The 22,228-nt window shown below is 39.0% G+C and overlaps 1 protein-coding gene across 2 annotated transcripts; it reads left to right on the top strand.

The window, feature by feature from the left end:
- Window positions 1–7,868: 7,868 nt before the first annotated feature.
- Window positions 7,869–21,658, top strand: LOC139135963 (uncharacterized). Of its 2 annotated transcripts, XR_011553065.1 has the most exons (4): window positions 7,898–8,173; window positions 8,270–8,383; window positions 9,110–9,280; window positions 19,288–21,658. XR_011553065.1 is itself a non-coding variant. In XM_070703752.1 (3 exons), exons 1-3 carry the CDS (start codon window positions 8,071–8,073, stop codon window positions 19,716–19,718), a joined length of 705 nt encoding a protein of 234 aa, XP_070559853.1. In that variant the 5' UTR covers window positions 7,869–8,070; the 3' UTR covers window positions 19,719–21,658. The 2 variants fall into 2 exon arrangements, 1 of the variants encoding a protein (XP_070559853.1); XM_070703752.1 differs by lacking the exon at window positions 8,270–8,383 and having other exon boundaries at window positions 7,869–8,173.
- Window positions 21,659–22,228: the final 570 nt, after the last annotated feature.

Genomic DNA, 22,228 nt, shown 5'->3' with positions numbered 1-22,228 from the left:
GTAATTTTGATAAGGTCATCTTAATGTATTTTATAAAAAATCCCAAGGCCACTCGGAACAGCGTATAGATTATGATCTCACTTGTTCGAATACTACATTCACACGGTAGGGTAAAAATGGGAACTCAGATCGTTATATACTGCTTCCGCCAAGCGAGTCCGCTTAGCTAAAGACGGTAAAATGACCATAATTCTTATTGCTAGTCTCTGTAAATTTTGCCGACTATTCGTTATTAGTTGTCAAATTTCTTGAGTTTGTCCGAAAACTCTTTCAGTGAATGACGTAAGTTTCAAGACACCTGAGTGCGAACGCAATATCGATATCGGGATAGCAAAATCAGTCACAGACAATCGAGGAAGAACAGAAAAGTCTATTAATCTGCGAATTAAATGAATCCTAAGTTACTATAACAGTGAAAAAAGGTATGTTGTGCCCTGGTTGGGAAAGAAAAGTTGATAAAGATTTCAAACAAACGTCAGATAATATTAGAGCAATTTAGTAAAAAACAAGCTCAGAAAAAAACGTATAGAGAAGAACGACATCACGGCGATCTTCAGACCTTTCATCATGTTTCAGTCTGAACGGTCAACATTTGATGCTAATCTATGGCAAGTGTCTCTTTTTGGACAACTCCGACAGAGATGAATGAATCGCAATTTAGTTTCATGATGCAGCTCATTGGCACCTGTATAATCGTCGCACGAACGTATCCAATGGCCGGCCACTGCATGGACCTTTGACCGTGCATCGCCAGCAAACAACGGTTTTGGACGTCACGGAGAGCAGTTTTTCGCACTCTGTGAGCGGTTGCGTGATTTGGGTAGGCATAGATCGGAATTGAGTTGATTTCGGCTGAAAGTAGCTAGAAAAGTTATTGTTTGTGCTCGGTCCAAAATTGGTCCGCATGTCGCCGGTTTTGTCCATGGCAATCAGCAGAGCTGTGGTGCACTGGTGGGAAGCCGTATAAAGCAAGGAATACACAACATCGTACGCAGGGCTAGGCTACAACATACTTCCAAAAGAGATCTATCGTAGACTGCAGGTCAACATACACACCACCCTAGGTCTACAGGTACACAGATCCACAAACAAACAGGGAGAGGCAATCTGCTTGAAACCATGAAGCAGTCTGTCTGTGTCTGAACTCATCTGAGAATCGTGTTCAGTAACCGTTGGTCAAGTATTTTGCTCAGTAGTAAGAATCGTTTATTCATTGTTGACATCGTAATCGATCCGATGTACACAACAAATGTTTGATCGTTTGCACCTTTGCGCGTTCCCTCGTGATGGCAGCTGTTTGAATGCTTTCATCTAAGCTTATTATTCGTTGGACTCTTCGAAAACAGCATCGAAGCAGTTTTGTCATCAAAAACCGACTTAGCCTAAAATGGGAAAAATGAATAAATTTTGCCAACAAGGTGATGCCACAAGTATTCAAAAAACGTAATATGTTGGAACAGTGCTTTAATTTACACCATGGTTTAATCCACATTTTCGGATTCGTTGACGCTGCTACCATGTACCACTCGAGTTGGATTGTGAATGCCGAAGATAGGGGTATAAACCTACGAGATCTAACGCATGTACTGTGGCACGGTCACTTTTTGTGAAGGGGCCGTGCACGTGACTGTGGAAAGCTATTATAATTCATGTAGGATACTTGTGGATACTTTTTAAATTCTTTAAACAACACATTACAAATTTATATGATTCATTGTAAAATTGGTAAATGTAAAAAGTGACCTTCTCCCAGGTTAAGTTACAAAATGTGTTCCTCGAGCTCCCTGGGGCCTAGGGGCAGGTTTGTAAAAAATGACCCTCCCCACCAATTCCCTCTGGCCTACCCTCTTATAATAACTCAAAGTTCCCTTATCACAGTCCCTCGCTCGGCATGGCCCTCACCTGCCCTGAATTTGAGCTCAACAATGAAGTATAAAGGCTTTAATAACATATACATCTACAAAAATTGGGAACAGAGATCGGTTCGTTCTGTTCAAACGGCGGTTCTCGGCTCCATCGTTCAATAAATTCAATTCAATCTCTATGGAACATAACACATAGCCTATCAGTACTAATAGACGATATGTTGCATCAAGATACATTTCAAATATGGAAGAAGAAAAAAACAATCACCTCTGCCAGGCTACACCACAATGTTTAAACACTTTTTAATACATGGAAAACCTAGACCCTGTTGCCCCCTCATACCAAAGCTTGATAACCTCACGGAGCTATCCCCTCAGCTACTTTTCAGATGATGCTTTATCATGGTTATTGATTAGCGTTTAAAACCTGCCGGTGAACTTCCCTATCGATCGATAAAACTGTTTAGTACAAGGTCTCTACTAATTAGCTGGCTAGCTGTTAGAAAACAAGAGAGATCGCTAGCCAGTTAGCACATTTTCTTCATCTGCACGTGAGATAAAACCTTCATTAAATTTTATACATTTAGGTCTAGGTCATCAGTATACGACGTTCTACACGGGGGAGCTGTGTACTACCTCAATGGCCCTAAACTTTGAAGTTCTGATATAATTTGTTCGTGGAACTCAGAATATCACTCAACATCTGAGAACCAACCCCCCTGTTTTGACAACATTACTTCTACGTAATAAAATGTTCGCGGGTTGCACTCTGTCGCCCCAGATTTTTCGGCCCGCCGTCCTTGAATACCAGATCGCAGAAGGAATGTTGATTCTCATTGTAGTCGAAAGAATAATTTTTTCCCCAACCAAAAAAGTAGGTATATCTGTGTATTTACGTATGCGTGATTATTTATATTAATCTACTTGATTATATTACAAACATAAAAACTATCTACTGTTGATTGACCAATCAGAGTGCTCAATTCAGGGTGTTTTATTTACTCATAAAGCCTTGGTCACCAAATTCCAGAAACGAATGACAGCGCCGTAGTAAAGTACTGTCCAATCAAAAGTGAACATGTCATATTCTGAAGACATCTGGTACGTTTTAATATTCAAATTTGGTAACACAGCGGAAACCAGCTGCAACACAAAATCTGCTGTGCCCTAGGGCATTTATATAATGTGCCCTAGCGCATTTATAGGATGTTCCATTACATTGGAAGGCTATTTCACAAATAAAAGTTTTAATTCATATCCTAAACATGTTACATTGACAAAGGGGACGGTTGACGTAAACACATTGAAAACGAAAATATATCAGTTAGGGGCGATAGTTTTTAAGTCGGATAAAACCCTCGTACTCGGGCTCTTCCGGTATATAAAGTCCAACCCTACGATAAAATGTCTCGGCCTGCGGCCTCGACATTTTATCGTTGGGTTGGACTTTATATACCAGAAGAGCCCTCGTACTCGGGCTTTATCCTATTACAAACATAAAGACCACAAAGAATCAATACAATGAATAGCCAAAAAAACCCGAAAAACCCAAAACCAGCAAAAACTTAAAAGTACATATTATACATGAATAGAAGACAAACTGGAAAGAATATTTGCTTGTTCATTGTTGTTGTTTGTTATTGATCTCTCAGTTGTAGGCACTTGTTTATGTACATTGCTATGGGAATGTATAGTTGTTTATCATGAATTCTAATCGACTGTTATGTGATAATGATTGGAATGTTGGGTGTACGGATTGAATAGTATTGTATAATAAATTTCGTTCTGATTTATAGTATTCACAATTAAATAAGAAATGATTGTATGAACATCCTTTGCAAATTTTTTCATTGATAGGGGTTTTATACTGTCTTCCGGTTTATATGTGGAGTTTATGGTTACTGAGCCTGAATTTTGTTATTGTTTCTCTAAGCTATGGTTTTTTTATTTCTATGGGATATTTTTCAAGTAATATATCTTTCTTGAATATTCTATATGTTCTTAGCTTATTGTCGTTTCCTTTTTTTATTTTTGGTGTCCCAAAATATATCTTCTTTCCATTACACAACTTGTTTTTGACAATTGATAATTTACTATCTGTGCAGATGTCCTGAGAATTTAATATTTGTGATTGTTCCATTTTAGTTAAAAGTTACTCAAGTTTGCTTTACCTGTTGCTTTTGTTATTTTTATTCACTATGACGGCTTCTTTTATGGATTTTGGCTATTTAACACTCTATTATAATATTTGATCAGTTGAGTTTGTACAAAATTTTCAATTGGGTATCTCCCTAGCTTACTGTATATTGCCATATTCGGGGTATGCCTTGGAATTTTCAAAATAAATACGCAAAAATAATGTGCACATCTTCTATAGAAAAATTGACAAGTATTTAATTTCATCCGCCCAGATATCACTACCATATGTAAGAATCGGTCTGATAAATTTGTCGAATAAACTAAGTCGTTGGGGAATGCTTAAGTTGATACCCAGGCCTATTTTACCCTTCAGGGCAAAGAGTGCTTTCATACCTTTTTTCTTAATATATTCATTTGGTGTCATCGTGATTGCGATTATTTCCCTAGATAATTAAATTGATTCATGGTTCAGGATACCACAGCATCTTCTTTGCTTGTGAAGCTTGTAATGCATAAAAAAAGTCATAAAAAAGTCACACTAATTCATATGAATTTATGGCTCAGACTACAAACTGCATTATATATCCATGCCCTGTCCGTTGCATTTTAATTGGTAGACCTGAACCATGTGACCGACCACAAATATGCAAAAATGGTTCGTTTATATGCCCGTGAATATGAATAATATCGTAAACATCGTAACTTTTCAGCTAAAACGTAAATTGTAATTTGTACAAAGATCATGATCAAACAAAATAAAATGGAACACTTGTGGGCCAAGTTTAGACACTTTTTTGAAAAAAATCTCCGGATTTGCAAAATTTTTACAGCGCGCACTACTCACTGACAAGTTCTGGGGCCCCGTTGTCGTTCGCGTGGGAATTTTTCGTAAATTTTGACGGTTTTGGGGGTTCGTTGATAATATAATGGAAATAACAGACTCCGCGCTGGCCATTAACGTTTATTTATGGGCTCAAGGAAAGCCAAAATTAACGGGCGAGGCTTAATTTTTGGCTTTCCTCTCGCTCTTGCCCATAAATAAACGTTAATGGTCAGCGTGTCGCCCGTTATTTAATAACAACCGCGCATGCAATAATATACACATATTGACTGGCCATGAGGGCAACAGCATACGTCTGTACCCCAAGGGACTGTGAGTCACCCCCAAAAACAGACTGTTTCCCGAGGCCGTAGGCCGAGGGAAACAGTCCCGAGGGGTTAAAGACGTATGCTGTCGCCCGCATGGCCAGTCAATATGTGTTTCATAATACACCTCATCCGTAGCCATGCATGAGAACGTACGTACTATACACAAAACTTGTCGCATGAGTGATGTAATATGTTGAAGTGGTTCGGCAAAAAAAGTTTTTCCCGACAGGGTCGCAATACTTCTGCAAAACGTTCAATGCACCATTGATTATCGTTTTCGTTCGTTTCGAGTCCTTGTTGGAAACCAGAACATTCAGTTCTTCTTCAGAAAGTAGGATAAACCGAGAAATTTCTCGACTATCGTTTCGCTCGGCCGCAGACAACATATTTGTTTACATTCCAGTTCGCGCATGCGCCAATGTTTTTTTGACGTCAGAACTGATCCCTGGCAGGCAACAGTTCCGACAAATGATGCCTGATGACGTCGTTTACGTGATCAGCACAAAAAGAACGCATTCCACGTGACTATCAATTGGCGAATTAGAACACAGACTGCGGATGAGGTGTGTTATAACAATATTTATTACACCTCACTCATTCAGCGTGCACTGCCATTGGTTAAACATGACTCACGTGACTTGTAAAAGAACGTGATGATGCCCTCTGCGAACGTGATGATGCCCTCTGCGAACTTGATGATGCCCTCTGCATTTGATATTACATGGATGACGTCATTTTACTTACTGCGCTTCCTTTCTGCGCTTCACAAATTGTCGTTCGCTTGTACGCAGTCGGCAACTATGGCTGCGAAACGTCATGCAGAGCTGTCACCGGCAAGGTTAGACGATATTTTGATGCAAGTAAACAGCAAACGAACGAAAATGGCAAAAAGGAATGCAATTTCTGTGTTCAGCGACTACGCAAGCAACAAATTTGGATACGCCACCGGGGAGATCGGCAAACTTTTTAGCGGCAACCCTAGACTCGGCACTGACAACATTTTACGCTGAGGTCCGGATAGCTGCAGTACAGTAGCTCGAGGTTTTGCCTGGGTATTTGGGTCGGACGGCAAAACCAGACCCAAATACCCAGGCAAAACCTCGAGCTACTGTACTGCAGCTAAGGTCCGGACTGAGAAAGGCGCACTGTACTCGAAGAAGTCTTTGTGTTTTTGTGTCTTTGCATGTTTGCTTGTTCGGTGTAATAAAAATAATAACACATGAGAGCTAGGGTAATATCACGTTTTTTTGCCTGCCCTCGGGCTGGTGGTCATGATCGAAATATTCAGTATTTCGATCATGACCACCACCCCTTGGGCAGGCAATAAATCGTGATATTGCCCTCGCTCTCATGTGTTATTATTTCAGAATGTCAGGCAGTCGTGCCCGATGTCGCGCGTTCACCTGACATACCGATCAGCGCTATTCTTGACCGCGGACATCCGGGAACTTGCGGATTTTTACGTCATTTTTGCGTCACACTTCCGTGAGAACAAATATTGAAGTGTGGATTTTTCAACATTTACTACAGCATTCAAATTTTCAACATTATGTCAATAATAAATACTAAGTTCTGTACTTTGTAACATAATTTCTGCATTGCTCACTGTCTTGTATAGTCAAATCCCATTTCACCTCACTCGCGTGGGTGAGGTGAAAGTGACGTCACTCCGCGGTCAAGAATTGGAAGTCTGCTAAAAAAGTAGTTGATACAAAGAATTCAGAGTAGGCTAAATAAATAGCCTTTGACTATTACAGCTACTGGACATTTAACTCAACAGGAACAGTGCACAGGACTAGTATTATTTGACACTTAAAAAGGACAATTTGTACTCGAAGCTGTTATATGATTTGTTCAGCTACCCCCTCCCCCTCTTCTTACTACAAAAATTCTGAGAGACAACTAGGCTAAGTCTTACATACTTTGTCATACTCAGTTACTTTTGCAGTATAATATTTGGAATTTTCAGGTTTTGAACCTTTGTGTTCTACTCCAACATTTTGAAATTCATAGTGTACAGGTTGTCATAACAATTATGACCGTTAGTTTTTTCTCGTTTATCTTGTCATAATTTAAAATGATTTTATAATTTATCTTTTCATTTATTTCCTTGTGTTTTGAGCTCTTTCTCAACAGAACCTTCACTTTGTCTATTCGTTGGATTATGATCAACATCCGGGGTTCACAGTTAGCGTATTTCAATACATACCGTCTAACAGATCTGTTCAAATTTATCTGGAAACGACAACCATAATGCCTATTGTTGTGCTAAGGGTCCCACGCCCCTGGGTTTTCCCAATCGCATCATTTTCGAAGTATATTTCAGTGTGTGAAGCACACCCTCAGGAACGTGACATACATCTGGAGAATACCAGTACAGACCGGTTTGTTGTTGAAAAATCGACTCGAATCGTCGACCCATTCTATGTACGCTCTGATTGGCTGTTGAAAATGCATATACAATAAGGTGCTTTCTCGCTGGGCTAAACTATTTTCATTGTAGGTTACTAAATTGGCATGCATTGATTGTGATATTTGACAAATACGACTTTGGGAGTTTTTATGCTTTCTATCATAAAATACAAACATTAAGCTATACTACTTGGATACAAAACTGCAAGAATTCACCCTAATATGTTTGACCAAATATCTTTCTGATTGCCAAATCCCCTGTTTACATAAATTAAGAAGTCAACTTTGAAGGGTCGCGACCTCAGTGATGTCATGGCCTTTCAGCTGCTTGCAACAGCATCATTTGCAGTGAAATACACACACTACACAGTACGGTAGTTTGATAAAGAATTTTTCAGGAAAGCGCCATTTTTCAAGTTGGATCTCCTCTGAAGAGTATCTTTTTAACAAGATAAAGGGAGGTTGGATCTTAGGCTAAGAGTTACCTTGCAGTCGATTAGAATACATGGGTTGGAGTATCGCCAGATATAGAAGGCCGTTGAAATCACCAGTATTTATTATCTGGTTGGCTGGTTTGGTCGGCCATTGTTATGGACAGAATTCATCAGGTAAGTCTTGTTCACATATTTCTAAAATAAACCCACCTTGAACGGCGACAGTGGTTCCATTTCAATATGGACAAATAACAAGATTTATTCTTTCAGTAACTGAACTGTGTGTCTGTAGGCCTCAACCATATCCTGACGGGGGATTCCCATCCAAGTATGAATAGGGCCGAAAAGCCTTCATCAGGTCCTTAACTGAGCACTGAGGCCATGGTGAGTTAAATGAATGGAATTACTTATTGTTCAATTTTATATCATTTAATCCCGCGTTTTTCTTCCTCGTTCAGAAGAGATGGTTGAAAATTGTTGCGAAATATTGTAACTTTGCGCAGACAGCGGAAATGCATTTTCCTCGGAATCTTTTGTTACTTGCGTGACGCAATCGCAGTGTGTACACACCTCCATTGCTCCACACCTAGGGTCACCTTTCACTTACGCGTTATGCGTTAGTGACTTTCTTAACCACTGTTTTAGTCACAGGATGATGGTACAATTCTTAGTGTCAGTGACCTACCGCTGACGAGTAAACCATGCCAACATCCTTTGAGTTGATGGCTGTGACCTCATTCTCAGTCAGCTCTACGTGCAGCTGCTGCATTATAGTGTAATGTGTATACTATGCTAGTTGCAAACAGCTGATTGGCAGTGATGCATCGAGGTCTTGCAAAAATGGCGCCGAAAGCAGAAAAATAGCGCGTCAAGTTCAGCAATGTGTAAATTTGTAGTGAAAATGTTATCGCTTGTCCTTGTATTAAGGCTGGTTGTCTTTTAAAAGAAACTAATAAAACAAGGGATTCAAGTTCACCCGATGAAAAACAATAACATGACCATGATACAAGCTTGGCCTTGAAGTATTAATAAAACAGCACGTTTATGATCACCGGCTGATATTTATGGATCTTTCAGTTCAAGAATACTTTGTGCTTTCATTTATTTTAGTTGTTGGCGACTTGGAAGATCCATCGACATTGACCATACTCATCGTATCGTTTGTGATACTGTTCTTGTTCATCGTTGGAGGCATTATATTCCTGATATGTCGATACAGACGTCGCCAACGTGATGCAGAATCACTAGCGAGGAGGACTCTTCTTGACAACCAAGCAGTTAGTAAGTATAATTGAGATCCCTGGAGCTTTTCTTGCCACGGTGTAATCTTTAATCTGAATATGCCCAGACACCACCACCAATGTACCAAAAAAGTTAAAAGCCACTGGATGAAGCAACTTGAATATTTTAAAATAATTACATACATTCAGACTGCACCATGCACCAATGGCCGCTGGATGAGTGACATAAACACACTACAAAAAAAATGTTTTCTCTCACTTGTATTATTGACTCCAGTGGTCATGAATTGTGCGGGTACACTAGCTGTTGTGTGAGCAAGATAAATATACGTGCAGTAACTCAAGGCTTCTCTGATGTATCTGTATTGAAGGGTAAAATGGTGACAAGTCCAACCTACATAAATACAGAGGCAGGGTTCTAAATATTTTGATGTGGTGGTCCTTGTAGACCACCAGAAAAAAATAATTTGGTGATCCAAATGAAAAGTTTGGTCATCACAAAATGTGTCGCAGTGAAATGTGTGATGAGTGTGTGTTGTTGCCAATAACTTTCTTTCAACATTTGTGAACATAAATTTACTGCTTATTGATTAAAGATTGTAATCACTGGTAGATTTGCTCCAACTTTCCAAGTCTGTGGGCATTTAATATCAAACATAATAAATTGAAGTAATAAACTTCAGCAGACTGTCAAGCTAAAGTGGTAGGCCATTGTGTAGACCGTGGTGTGAGCGTCGTGGCTTGGTCAGCCAGTAACTGCTGCCAAGAAAAGCCAGGCAACTGGGGCCAAGTCTAACTCACCGGGTAAAATAAGGTTTTGCTGATCAATTAAAGCTGCAATCACATATTAACATACAGATCAATTGCTGAGCACTGCAAACCTCATTATGAAAATTCTTATCCCAATTATAGTGATGCAGTGACTTCAGCACAATCTAGCTGTGAAACTCTGGTAGGTTGGTGGTCCAAACTGGTCATCGGTGTTTGATTTAGTGGTCCAAAATTAACATTTAGAGGTTTTTGTGCTGTATGTTGATATCCATCCCTGACAGCAGAGCAAACAATTCTGTTTGGACATCCTAGAATGTCAATCACCCAAATATGTCCCTATGTATTTGGAAATAGGAAAGATTGGACCAGGATTCCTGTTTCTCCTTTTCATACCAAATACAGCTGTACGTTTTGGGATAGGATACCATGGGCTACATGCATCACTAGAGCTTGAACTGAGGACGAAGGATTTGGTGTAAGTTAAGCTCTACTGATAGGGTCTTGGCATTGTCTGTTGTTGGTTTGATCTCACGAGCACTTGATTAATGTACATGTCTTAGGTGCTGTCTGTAGGTTCAGATGTTCTACGTGTTACACCTTGTGAACATGTACCCAGTCAAAATTTTAATAGTTTGACATAAGATGCCATCATGAGGGGATTGGCCGGCACAAACCATGTATCTAGGCTAATCCCCTGAACGCGGAAAATTTCTGCGTTACCGAATTAATGGCCTATGACTCCCCAGAGAGTAAATAAACTACCGATCAAGTATATCAAAAGATCACAATGTTTATGATTATGACATCATCCGTGATATTTGTAGAGCAACCACCGATTGATAGTCAGTTCACACCTCAAGTAAGGTATCTTTTCATATGGAAATGATTTCAAACCTACAGCGTTTGTGCTGGGGAATCTTGGCATGTAAATTTTTTTTTACACTTTTAATTTACTTTGAAGGAAAAAACACAAAACGACAACAAAACAGTACATGACACAGAATACACAGGTGTACGAGGTGAAGAAGTTTACATTACTAGGGGCACAAACACCCCATTTTTTATTAAATTCCGTTTCACTTAAACTTTCTGTTCAGTGGCCATTATTTCTTTTACTTTCTGAGTGAAGGTTTTAAAGATGGTGTAATTTTTGTATATCAGCTTGCATACAATAGATATTTCCCAATAAGTATGATATGATTCAGTACATTAGAATCATGTGGAGAACCTAATATAATGGTCTTACATGAAAACGACACACTTACATACCTTCAAAAATGTTCTATAGCTTTCCACAAGTGCCATATAATCATTGTCAGACATAGCATAGATGTTATAATTCACAGAGTTCATGTGTAGATACCAATATTGAGCTGTTTTCAGGACTCCTACAAAAAGTGTGTGATGTCTTGTTTCCACCTGTATGAATTCTCACTCTTTCATACTAAACATTGTGTAAGGCAAGCCTCGCAGATTCTCTTAATGCTTCACAGAAATGTCGGTGAATGAAATTCATTGTGAAACTTTGCCTTTTAACTGTCAATAGAATTTTGAGTTTTAAAGTCGCAGCCAAAAATACCTGAGTACAACCTGACAATATTGGTAGCCCATGATCAAAACACCTAGTTATCAAATTAGGCATATGTTCAACTGTGATGTTTGTAAACCACATTAAAACACAAATGTCAATGAAAACGTGCACATAATCCAATTCACACCTTATATGTTTCCCAAATTTTTTATGTTACTCAGTAGGGTCATTAAAATTGCCTATTCTGTCAGCTCATATCAGGATTCAGATTTCCCATGATGCTTCCATACCCAAGCATACCCACTAGGTATCGGGTCGGTATGAAAATTTCACTACTGAATGGTCACCGTATGTATGTTAGAAGTGATGCACAATAATGAAAAACTTGCCAGTAAAAAAATAAATGTGTCTTTAAATTAGATATTCCAAATAGTAAATAATCTGATTATAAAATTATATTAAAGCAAATGATCCCTCTGGACAGTGGAATCTATCAAGTATCTAAAAAGCATTGCATTAGTGTGATGTACTTGTTGTTCACTTCCACCTTTGTATCGAGACTGGATATATTTTTCCTTTCTGATTGTCCATTCAAGGCTTTGCCGTACCCTGACAGAGCAAAGGAACAAGTGAGATATTGACCATGAGCCACAGCATTAAAAGTTTACTCCACCAATTCCAACCATCACAAAAACAATGAAGAAAGGCGGTCCCCCCCAACCCCACCCTGCCCCAGATGAAAATCATTCTGATTCTCAGTAAAATGTGAAAGTCTCTCGTTTAATGAATTGTTCCTAGGATTTTGGGAAGACTGCATAAATGACATCTCTATGTATAAATTTTTTAGGGCAAAAAAAGAAAGCAGGTTGGTTTGTCATCCGTGGGCACACTGATCTAGACAAGCCATGTCAGCCTGTGTTTCACATTCTCTTGAAAAAATGATATTTAGAAATGATAGTGTGCTTGCCATTGCAGAAATTATTAATAAAGGTAGGATCACATGGAGGCATTTGAGTTCTTTATCTTAAGGTAAAATACGTCTCCATGACAGATATTTTGGCTTTCAAATTTTATCAGTTCTCTTCTGATCTTCCACTTGTGGGAGCTCATAAACTCATAAACTGAAAAGTTTTCACTGTCTTAGTTATTAAAAAATCGAAAATTTTGTTTTTCCCCATGGAGGTACTGTAGGTATGGTGGCCATTTTGAATTTTAAATAACAGGAAATCTTAGGTAATTTGTTTCTCCAGTATCAAATTTTGCAGAGTGACCTCTGATTTTTTATTCTGCTTTGGTAAGAGAATTGTCGAAAGTTTCATTGAGGAAATTAAGTTTGAACAAAAGTTTAACCCTTTGAGCACTGCAATTTTGTGGATTTTTCTGTAATTTTTTTGACAATTTTGGACCAAATGAACATCACATTTTATTGGCTTCAGATTCTTGTCAAAATTTTAGCAAAATTTAGAAAAAAATTTGACTGGTGTATACTTTGATATACGTGACAAAAATTGACTTTTGCACTAAAAGGGTTAAGTCTTTCACTCTTGAGGCACATACTACCTTAACAGTGAACATGTTGTCATCATCTTGTTTGCAGTCAGAAATGTTGTGGCAAATAAATATTCCTGTTTTTGTTATTTTCATGTAACAGATATTTTTTTAGCTCCAAAATGTCCCAGAAAGCCACAAAATGTAATAAAATAAAATGGCATGTAACTGCTTTCCACATCATCTTTTCAAAAGGCATATACATGTACAATGTCAGGGCTCGAAATTAGCGGTAGTCCCGCGTCCACAGACTACCAACTTTTTCCTGGGGCTACCAAAACCAATGAAATGGTAGCCCACACGGACTACCAAAGCCTGGGGCATGAAATTACTTAGTGGGCGACATGATGTTGATCGCTGTGAGATGACCAACGCTCATACAGTCAACCCAGCTGGACACAGAAAGGACATGTCGACTTTGTTGCGCCAAACTTTGAATAAAATATCAAACTGATGTACTTGGATAACAGGCTTTGGAAATGATGGCCAATGAAAATTCATTTTCATAGTTATTTAATCACAATTTATCAATCACAATCAAACACAAAATTATTCAAACTGCAAAGAAAAAGCTGTCGGGCCATCCACAAATTTCGCTTTCTGAAGTGTACGAGATCATCCCATGATATGGTGGGGAAATATAGTCAAAATTGCCACGAAAGAATTAGGAACATGACTGTACCAAGTTGTCATCCTGAAATTCATAGCCAATCTATTTTTAGCCATGTTATGTTTACACATGCTGAGAGAAAAGTCGTTGTATTGCGAACATCGAAATTTACATGTAAAAGCTCTGCGTATGTGTGAATAATTTGTGAAACTTTGAGGCGTCACCGTTGTCAACTGCACATGCTATACCGTTCTCCTAAGGCTATGATCTGCAGGTATTGATGTCGAATGACTAGAAAATTTATTTCCTGGATAGAATCATGCAAAATAAATCGTTCATTGTCTAGATATAAATAAAAATATCCTTTACAAAAAAACCCCTCTTAATTCATGCATGGGCTACCAGACCTTGTCGCTGGGGTACCAACTTCAGAAAATGGTAGCCCAATCGGACTACCAGGGAAAAAAGTTAATTTCGAGCCCTGAATGTACATGCAGGATGAGAAACAAACCTGTACAACTATGTTGTAGCTTGATTCTCAGACTCAAGCATAGATGCTGAAATTCTGCTTGTCAAAATGTAAGAATATTCTGGACATGCCATTCAGTGCCATTTTCATCGTATGAATGCTAACATTTTCTGATTATTCAGTGTCTTAGAATTAAAGTTTATCAGAACTGGAATAAATTCAATGCATTGAACATTTCAAGAGGCCGTGTAGATGCCAGAATTCTGACAGTAAAGATTGTAGAAATTGTTCAAGATGTATACATGTAGTATATGGGAGACATCTGTTAGCCTGAATTCATGCAACTGTAATATGCATTTATGATAAAATTGTCTTCATACTGTAAGCATATGTTCAGGCAAAGGCATTTCATTTAAAGCGCAGTGGTTGTTGCGCTGCGCGTGCGCACGATCTTTTTGTTGATAAACATACATGTAAATGTTTGTGAACATAAGTCTTCTCAACTTCAATCGGAGTGAGATGGGAGCTGTCCCTCACTTTGTTAACGCCGTTGTAAGACTCAACATCATGCAATAGTAAAATATTATCGGAAACGAACTTCAGTGGTGTATTTCTATCTATAAACTCATGTAAGGCTACGAACATTGAGACACTCTGCACATTAAGTCGCTGAGTTTACTGCATGCAGTCACAGTGAACAAACAGGTTTGATCGCGCGCGGTCACGCTGGTTGTACACAATGCTATGTACAGCACGTTAAAAATACATCACTAAAATGATCAACATTGTATATGTATATGTAGACCAGCAACAAGCACAATGCCTAACACAAAAATTACACTCAAGACCATGATCGGCAAGCCAGAGCATGACACGGGAGATGCTGTTGCTTCGATAAGGGAGAAGGTCACCGCGTTGACGTACACAGATATATGAGAGAATCCGGTCCCACAACCAGCTGCACAACGTACCGGCCCCGCGACGACTTGGCCCACGACCCACTGTTGATCACCATTTCTTACTTCTTCTAGTAATATGTGGCAAGAAATAGTCAAATGACAGGACACAATAGACAAAACGAGCGGGTTTTCGCGGCATTTGGCAGGAAAATTGCATGGCTACACATAGGGACGTATTTAGAGATCCTGTGCACAGTGGTCATGGCAGAGATCCAACGGCTAGCTAGTGTAGGCCTACTGGTGCTACGCAAACTTCGTTGTTGTACCTCTTGATTGCCGGGTAGGTCTGAATCCTCTTTCAAATGAGATAACCCCCACATAACAAGAAGACCTATGAAAGGTCCTTCGCTTGACTTGATACCTGTACTCGGAATTCTCGTTTGCACCCCCAACGGGGTAAACTTCGTAGTGGAGTTGGATTCTCCACAGCCGAGTGTAGCGCGCCATATACCCGGTTCTCTTGACACTGCCGTTCATGCAGACCACGGAACAGATGTTTCTTGCTGCAACGGGCATTGCTCTGCGAGCTGTAGATTTCTGTAGCTTGCGTTTTTGTCAATTGTATTCCTGTTGGGCCACTTGAAATGAAAGTTCTCGTCCTTGCAAGCGATGTCGTAGACCAGAGCCCGGTCATTGATAGTCTGTTGACATATATACGCGTACGGGTAAGCTCCATGGCTCAAGCGAGCCCCATTCAACTGATTCAAGAAAATCATGATCAAATGTGATCTCAATCCAGCGTGTAATTACTGTTCAATATTCAGCAGATATTTAACTTAGATGAATTGACCTTTTATTGCGTGTTAGATTTTGTAAGTTGGTATACTTTTGACAAATCAGCCGCCATATCAGCGGCAATATCGCAAACACAATAATCAACCCATAACCTTATGCGGCATTCTCGGATATGTTGTCAACAAGGGGGGACCCCCTCAGGAGCTTGCACAGCGCGACGACCACTGTGCTTTAAACAATAGTATCTATACTCTGGCTTTCATAAATTTTTACTTCTGATTTGGTATACACCAGACAACCCGTGTGACATAGAAAAGGAGGAAGTCACAAACATCTTGTAGCAATACACATGTATCGGCAACACATATGGCCAAGATCAAAGAAAGTTTTCACTGACAAAATGGCAAAACCTTTTCAATAAAATAGCATTTAAAGCTCTCCGTCCTGGTCCTTGTCAAAATTCATTTACTTACATATCAGCACTTGCATCAAAATCAATCATTTGTTGCAATTTTTAGGGCTTTTTCATGGGGACTAGGGTTTTCTACTCAAAGAGTACACAATTTTGTTAGACAGAAGTCACACAACTTACATTTGTGATGCTGTGATTGGATATCTACTAAATAGAACATGAGTTGATCAGAAAAATGAATTTAGAATATATATTTTTTAGCAAACCACAGCCAACAGCAGTACGAAATGGAAATATTTTGAGGATCATGCCTAGAGTAATTTTCAAGAAAGTGAAACGTCCATAAAAATATGAAATGCCTGGCAACCCAATGTGGGTCAGTGCCAATGACATTGTATCATTGTGTTTGTTGTAGGACTCTTTCACTGTCGTTGCTGTTTTTGCTGAGGTTTGAATACATAAGTAAACGGTTTGGAAACCCCTGTACAACTTTTCTGTTGTCCCCTGATAGGAGTGCATTGATATGAGGGAGAACCCCAGTAAATCTACCATGGGTACCAGCTTTCCATAAAAACACTGATTTAATTTATATCAATAGTATAAGACTAACAAATGCAAACGTTCACAATTTTTATAAAACAAATCATAGGATATTCATTGATACAAGGATGTTCCAAAAATAACCCAAACCAGTTCAACCTTAGGACTTCACTTAGTACTAAGGCATAATACAGACTTGGCTAGTAGTAGGCTGGTGTCATGGGTGCACAAGCAAAAGTTAGTAATTTCCCATAGCTGAGTACTGAAGGCCCAATTTTTAGCTTTGCCAAGCACTGGCACTGCATTCTCAGTTTCACAGGATTTCAAATTTATAACCAAAATGGCAAGATCAGCTGTTTTCAGTCGGTTTTTACATGTACACCTGTACATTTGTATGTAACAGAGTTTGCAAAAATGTCATTGAACATTTTCTTGAACCATTTTTCCCTTCAGAGTCTTTCATTAATGTACATATTAGAAATTGATGGACAGCTATTTCACAATATATCAAATTACCAGTTTTAAATGGGAAATACTGTTTGTATAAAATCATACATGCTCATGGAAAATCTATAAACTACATTACACTGAATTAAATATATCAATTCGCTGTTTGATGATGAAAGTTGTTCTATTTTTCAACGGAATTTCATCTATCGTTGAAATGGAGCATATGACTGTCATTTGCAAATAAATCCACACATTTGGAGTGAAAACTATGTAAGAGAGGCATGTAATATAACCATTATATTCCAAACAAGGAACTATGTACCCTCAATGCGGGAGACCATTTGCCCAACATCAGGAGGGAAAATGATCACCCACCCTCAGTCACATATCCCTTGTTTAGGTAGTAATAGCTGGTGAAGTTCCACTGAAGTGGGCTACATTAACATCTCTGTACAGAGAATAACCCCATATTGCCCATATTTGTACTGACCATATCCAGCAGATACCGCTGTGTTTTAATTCTGTAAAACTAATATTATCAATAATCTTGGCGTTTAACTAACAATAAACTGATTTCTGTAAGCATTACATGTGTACATCTACTATGAGGCAACTTTGAACACTGCTGTTGAAATTGCAATTAGAATGCCTTGCAATTGCAGGGTTCGACATTCACGCTGGCCCACTATCCCGAGTCTAGTAACTTTTTTTAAGGACTAGTAAATTATTTTGTTGCAAGTCCGACGGGATAGTGACTTTTCGATAAGTAGCTTTTGGTTTAAACTGCAAATAAACACGATCTACTGATCGTCAGCAACATCGAAGTGCGCGGCCATTGAAAAACTACTGCGCCGGTGTTTTCACGCAGATAGTGTACATGGCCGGTGGCAATGCCAGTGGCGCTGTATGGGGTGCGCACTATGCAATGCGCATAGTTCAATGGCGTCGTCCATTCCGTTTGCTCGCAATTACTCGCACGATCTATTTTCAGCTCTGATTTTTTACTAATGATGGAACGTTTTTTTGGTTGGCTATACTCCCCCGGCTGTCAAAAAGGCACGATCTACAGTAGCAGTGCTACGATGATAACGTCCGGGTAGGTGAATTTCAGGAGGCTTGGAAAACGAAATACACTTGGCTGTCCTATTTGTCAGTACGAGGTTTGTCGAAAATTTGACGCTGTGGGCACCTTTGTGACGGGATGTTCGAATTTTACACTAGATTCTGTTAAGGCACATGCCATCTCAGTTACTCATAGCAGGAATGTTGGTAAGCTGGAAGCCAAGCAGGGGAAACCTGGCAAGACTCGGGCCGATAAAATTATTCTATCTTTGAATAAAGAGGTTGTCAGCAGACTGGTTGTTCTCTTCAAAAACGTCACATGCTCTCGCTAAACATGGCAGACCATTTTCCGATTTTCCTTAGTTGTGTGACTTAGATGAAGCAAAAGGTTTGAATGTCGGGTCTACGTATAGAAATGACAAAAGGGCACGATAATTTGTTTCTGCTATAGCCGATTGTGAGCACAGCAAACTATCTTCTATGATTAAGTACAGACTTAACCATGCACAGAAAGCATATGCAATGTTTCAGCAAATTTCTTTGTCTGATGACTAGTGAACAGTACTGTGGAAACCACAGTTCTACCATGTTTGACATTGACTTTCTTCAGTGGCTAGGATACTAGTCAGCAACAGTTGACTCCTAAATGTAAATGATATGTTTCTGTAAGTGCTGAGAGTTTTGCTTTAATGTGAAATAAAACATTTTTCGAACAACAAGTTATTGCCTAGTTATGTCATGAGACTTTCAGACGGGACTACCAAATCTTTTGCAGGACCACTGAATTGAACATTTTACTGGTCCTGCGGGATTGTGATCATTTTACACTAATGTCGAACCCTGAATTGTCTGTGAAAACTGTAGTCAACGTTGTTATACAACGGCCTCCGTGTACATGTACAAGTCTGTGATCAACCAATTACTGTATAATATGACATTTTGTTTCCATCTCTTTTACAGCTGCTGGGTATTTCAATGAATTTGAAACAAGCAGATGCCGTGCTGACTCCCCTCCCTCATACACAAAATGTGTTCAGAGCGGCATCATTTCCGCAACTGCCAGTTTTCTGGAGTTGATCTGGGGTGACAGCTCCTCGTTGCCTGACTATGAAAGTGTGATCAGATCCAGAGCCTTAGAGGGAAGCCCCCCAGAGGTAGCCAGCATCGCCGAGGAACACGTAGATGAACTGGCAAGCATTGATGATGGGTCATCTGTGAGTGCTGTGGTTGCTACAGGAGGAGATGTGGAGGCAGGTAGCAGTACCTCAGTGAACACGGGAGAACAAGCAGAAGATACACCAAGTTGCAAAAACTCCGCCATTTCTGAAGAAGTACTTGCCACAACAATCTCTCTTACCTCTGAAAATGAACTGGCCATGTCTGCAGGCTGATGTCCTACCACTTTTAACCCTTTTTTACCCTGATATAACATCCATAGAGGTCCTACTTTTTACCAGGAAATGATGGGGTTCTACCAGCTTTAGGTGTTAAAAAAGCTGACATTGTCACCAGCATAGTGTGGTAGACCCCCATTATTTACTATGGTATAAATAACAGGCTTGTATTGAGGGGTGTGAAAGGTATGTGGTACAAAAGTTTTCACAGACTGACTGTGTTAGATGATGTGAGTCTTAGACGTGTTCATGCATGGAAGTCCTCTTTTGCCAACTATAGCTGAAACTAGCGGAACAGAAATTGTTCGTTACCTGTAAGGATATTGTTTTAAGATTTTTCATGCTGCACATGTCTTGAATTAGAATACATCAGCTTAGAATATCATCACTTCATCCCTTAATGTGACCTGCAATAAGTTCCCTAAGGTCATAACTATTTGATGTGTTTTGATATTGTATACAAACAACAAAATCCACCTGGTTGATGTGTATCACCAAATGTTGTAAGTTAACATTGTCCTACACAAACACACATATGCACACACACACAGACACACACACACAGAGGGGTGATGTAGAATGTCAATCTTCATCCTGCTTCTGTTACTGTCAGTCAACTCTCAGATAGAGAAATGAGAGTGTTACCCGCATGGATCTGCTCGCAGACCGAATCTTTTACATCTGTTTAGACAAAGCTAAAGAACCCAGGGAACTACATATACATGTACATGTTTTGTATTAGATCCAACCCATTACATCACTGTCTTTGATGTCCATGTTCCCTTGTGTCTAAATTTTCTTTTTTACATTAGTTTATCGGAAGATCTAGTCAACAATGGATGTATCTTATGGTGGTCTTGCCAGCACAGAACCTCCATTTGATCATCTTCAAATACATCAGCACTAGCTTAAGGCTTTCTGCTAGATAAGACTATGTAAGAATATGTGTATAGCGCAGTGCAAGAAGGTCATATGTGGAAATCACTATTCTAAAATCGACTTGGAATTTCTTGTTACATTGGCTGAAAATCAAACAAATTGTTGCATATTTACTAGTAAATTTTTCAAATTTATGTTATAAATGCTAGCGTAACAGAACTAAGTCTACTTGTCATAGCAGATAACTGCATATACAATCTTCTTGCACTGATAATTTATCCAATATCTATGTTTTCTTTGATAAAGCTGTCACCAATTCTTTTGCCAATTTTGCAATACTCTGTAGTCGTCATTTTGTGTTTGAAAGCAGAGGGTTTGTTGGAAAAAATGGACAACTCATGCAATAGCCATTAAATAGTCTGCCTGCCTTCATAAAGCATGCAAAAGGACCAGTACGTAAAGCTTATTGATAACTGATCTGTCGCTATTGTCCAGGCAGTCCTTAATGTTCATTTAGCTGGTCCTGCTGCCATTTGGCCAAAGAGTTCTGCCAAACCAAACGAACCAACCGTACAGTTCCAAAGATTTCCATGACTAATAATATTTTGATTTTCTTTAGGTTTCAACTAATTCATACCAAAGCTACCAGAGAGAACGCAATTTTGGCAATAGCCAAAATACTTAAAAACACTCACTATTCCCTCCAAGAGTGTTATTGTTTTGCCGAAGTAGAATAGCAAATGTGTTGATGTTTTTGTAACTGCTTGAATGTGTTTCAGATATTGTTGTACAAGAGATGTACAATATTACCCACTGATGTCACTTTAAGATGTTTTCCTTTTTTCTCACGGATTCTTAGGAATATCAACTGCAATATATAAAACAGTATATCCTCAGAGAGGAATTTATTTGAAAATTTTTTTTAAGTTTCCAGTTTGTGTTTTTCTTAATGTGCTGAAAATTTTTGAAAGGGAGAAAAAACAATGTGTATTGTACTCAGAAAGAAATGTTCATATTTATTTATATTTATGCTAAATAAACAGTATCTATAAACAAAATGTATGGTTTTTGCTGTAGGCATTTTGTGGTCTTGCCCTCACAATCTTTGTCTCTCTTTCCCTTCAATTTGGGTGAAAATTTTAGATTATCAGTCACAGATCTATATACAAGGAAGTAGAATAATTTGCTATGCTCTCAAACCATAACAACTCCGTTGATCATCTAGTGATTCATGCAAAGCATTGTGTCAGTTCTTTCTCCCTCCCCGTATTCCCCCTCCCTCCATCATCACCTCAGTGTCCTCATAGAGCGCAGTCACTCTTTGGCATAAGAAGGATGTCATCTGGTGGACCATATCAGGAAAGGGCTAGCTAAGATACATAGATGTGTTAATGTAAGCAATACTTCACAAATTCAGCCAGGGTTTGTGAAAATGTGTGGCTCTTTCATGTCCCTGTCAACATTACCGTGCTTTCAGGTACTTTGTTGGTGAGGACATAGGTCTGTACAGTCAACCTCTGCAAAGATCAACATCTATTATTAAACAAATGACAGATGGACCATTTGATATTCGGGGTGGGGGGGGGGGCTTGGAAGATGGACTATGGAGCATTATTTTTTTCTCCCTG

This window comes from Ptychodera flava, chromosome 6 (genome assembly GCF_041260155.1).
Source record: "Ptychodera flava strain L36383 chromosome 6, AS_Pfla_20210202, whole genome shotgun sequence".
Lineage (NCBI taxonomy): Eukaryota > Metazoa > Hemichordata > Enteropneusta > Ptychoderidae > Ptychodera > Ptychodera flava.
The sequence above is the reverse complement of the archived record's forward strand: the minus strand, read 5'-3'. Positions and strand labels throughout refer to the sequence as shown.

Bases quoted from the DNA above. Each gene is read 5' to 3' on its own strand.
- LOC139135963 (XM_070703752.1), top strand. From the start codon at position 8,071: ATGGGTTGGAGTATCGCCAGATATAGAAGGCCGTTGAAATCACCAGTA. The intron at 8,174-9,109 runs GTAAGTCTTGTT...CATTTATTTTAG, and splicing joins TTATGGACAGAATTCATCAG to TTGTTGGCGACTTGGAAGAT. The intron at 9,281-19,287 runs GTAAGTATAATT...TCTCTTTTACAG, and splicing joins TCTTGACAACCAAGCAGTTA to CTGCTGGGTATTTCAATGAA.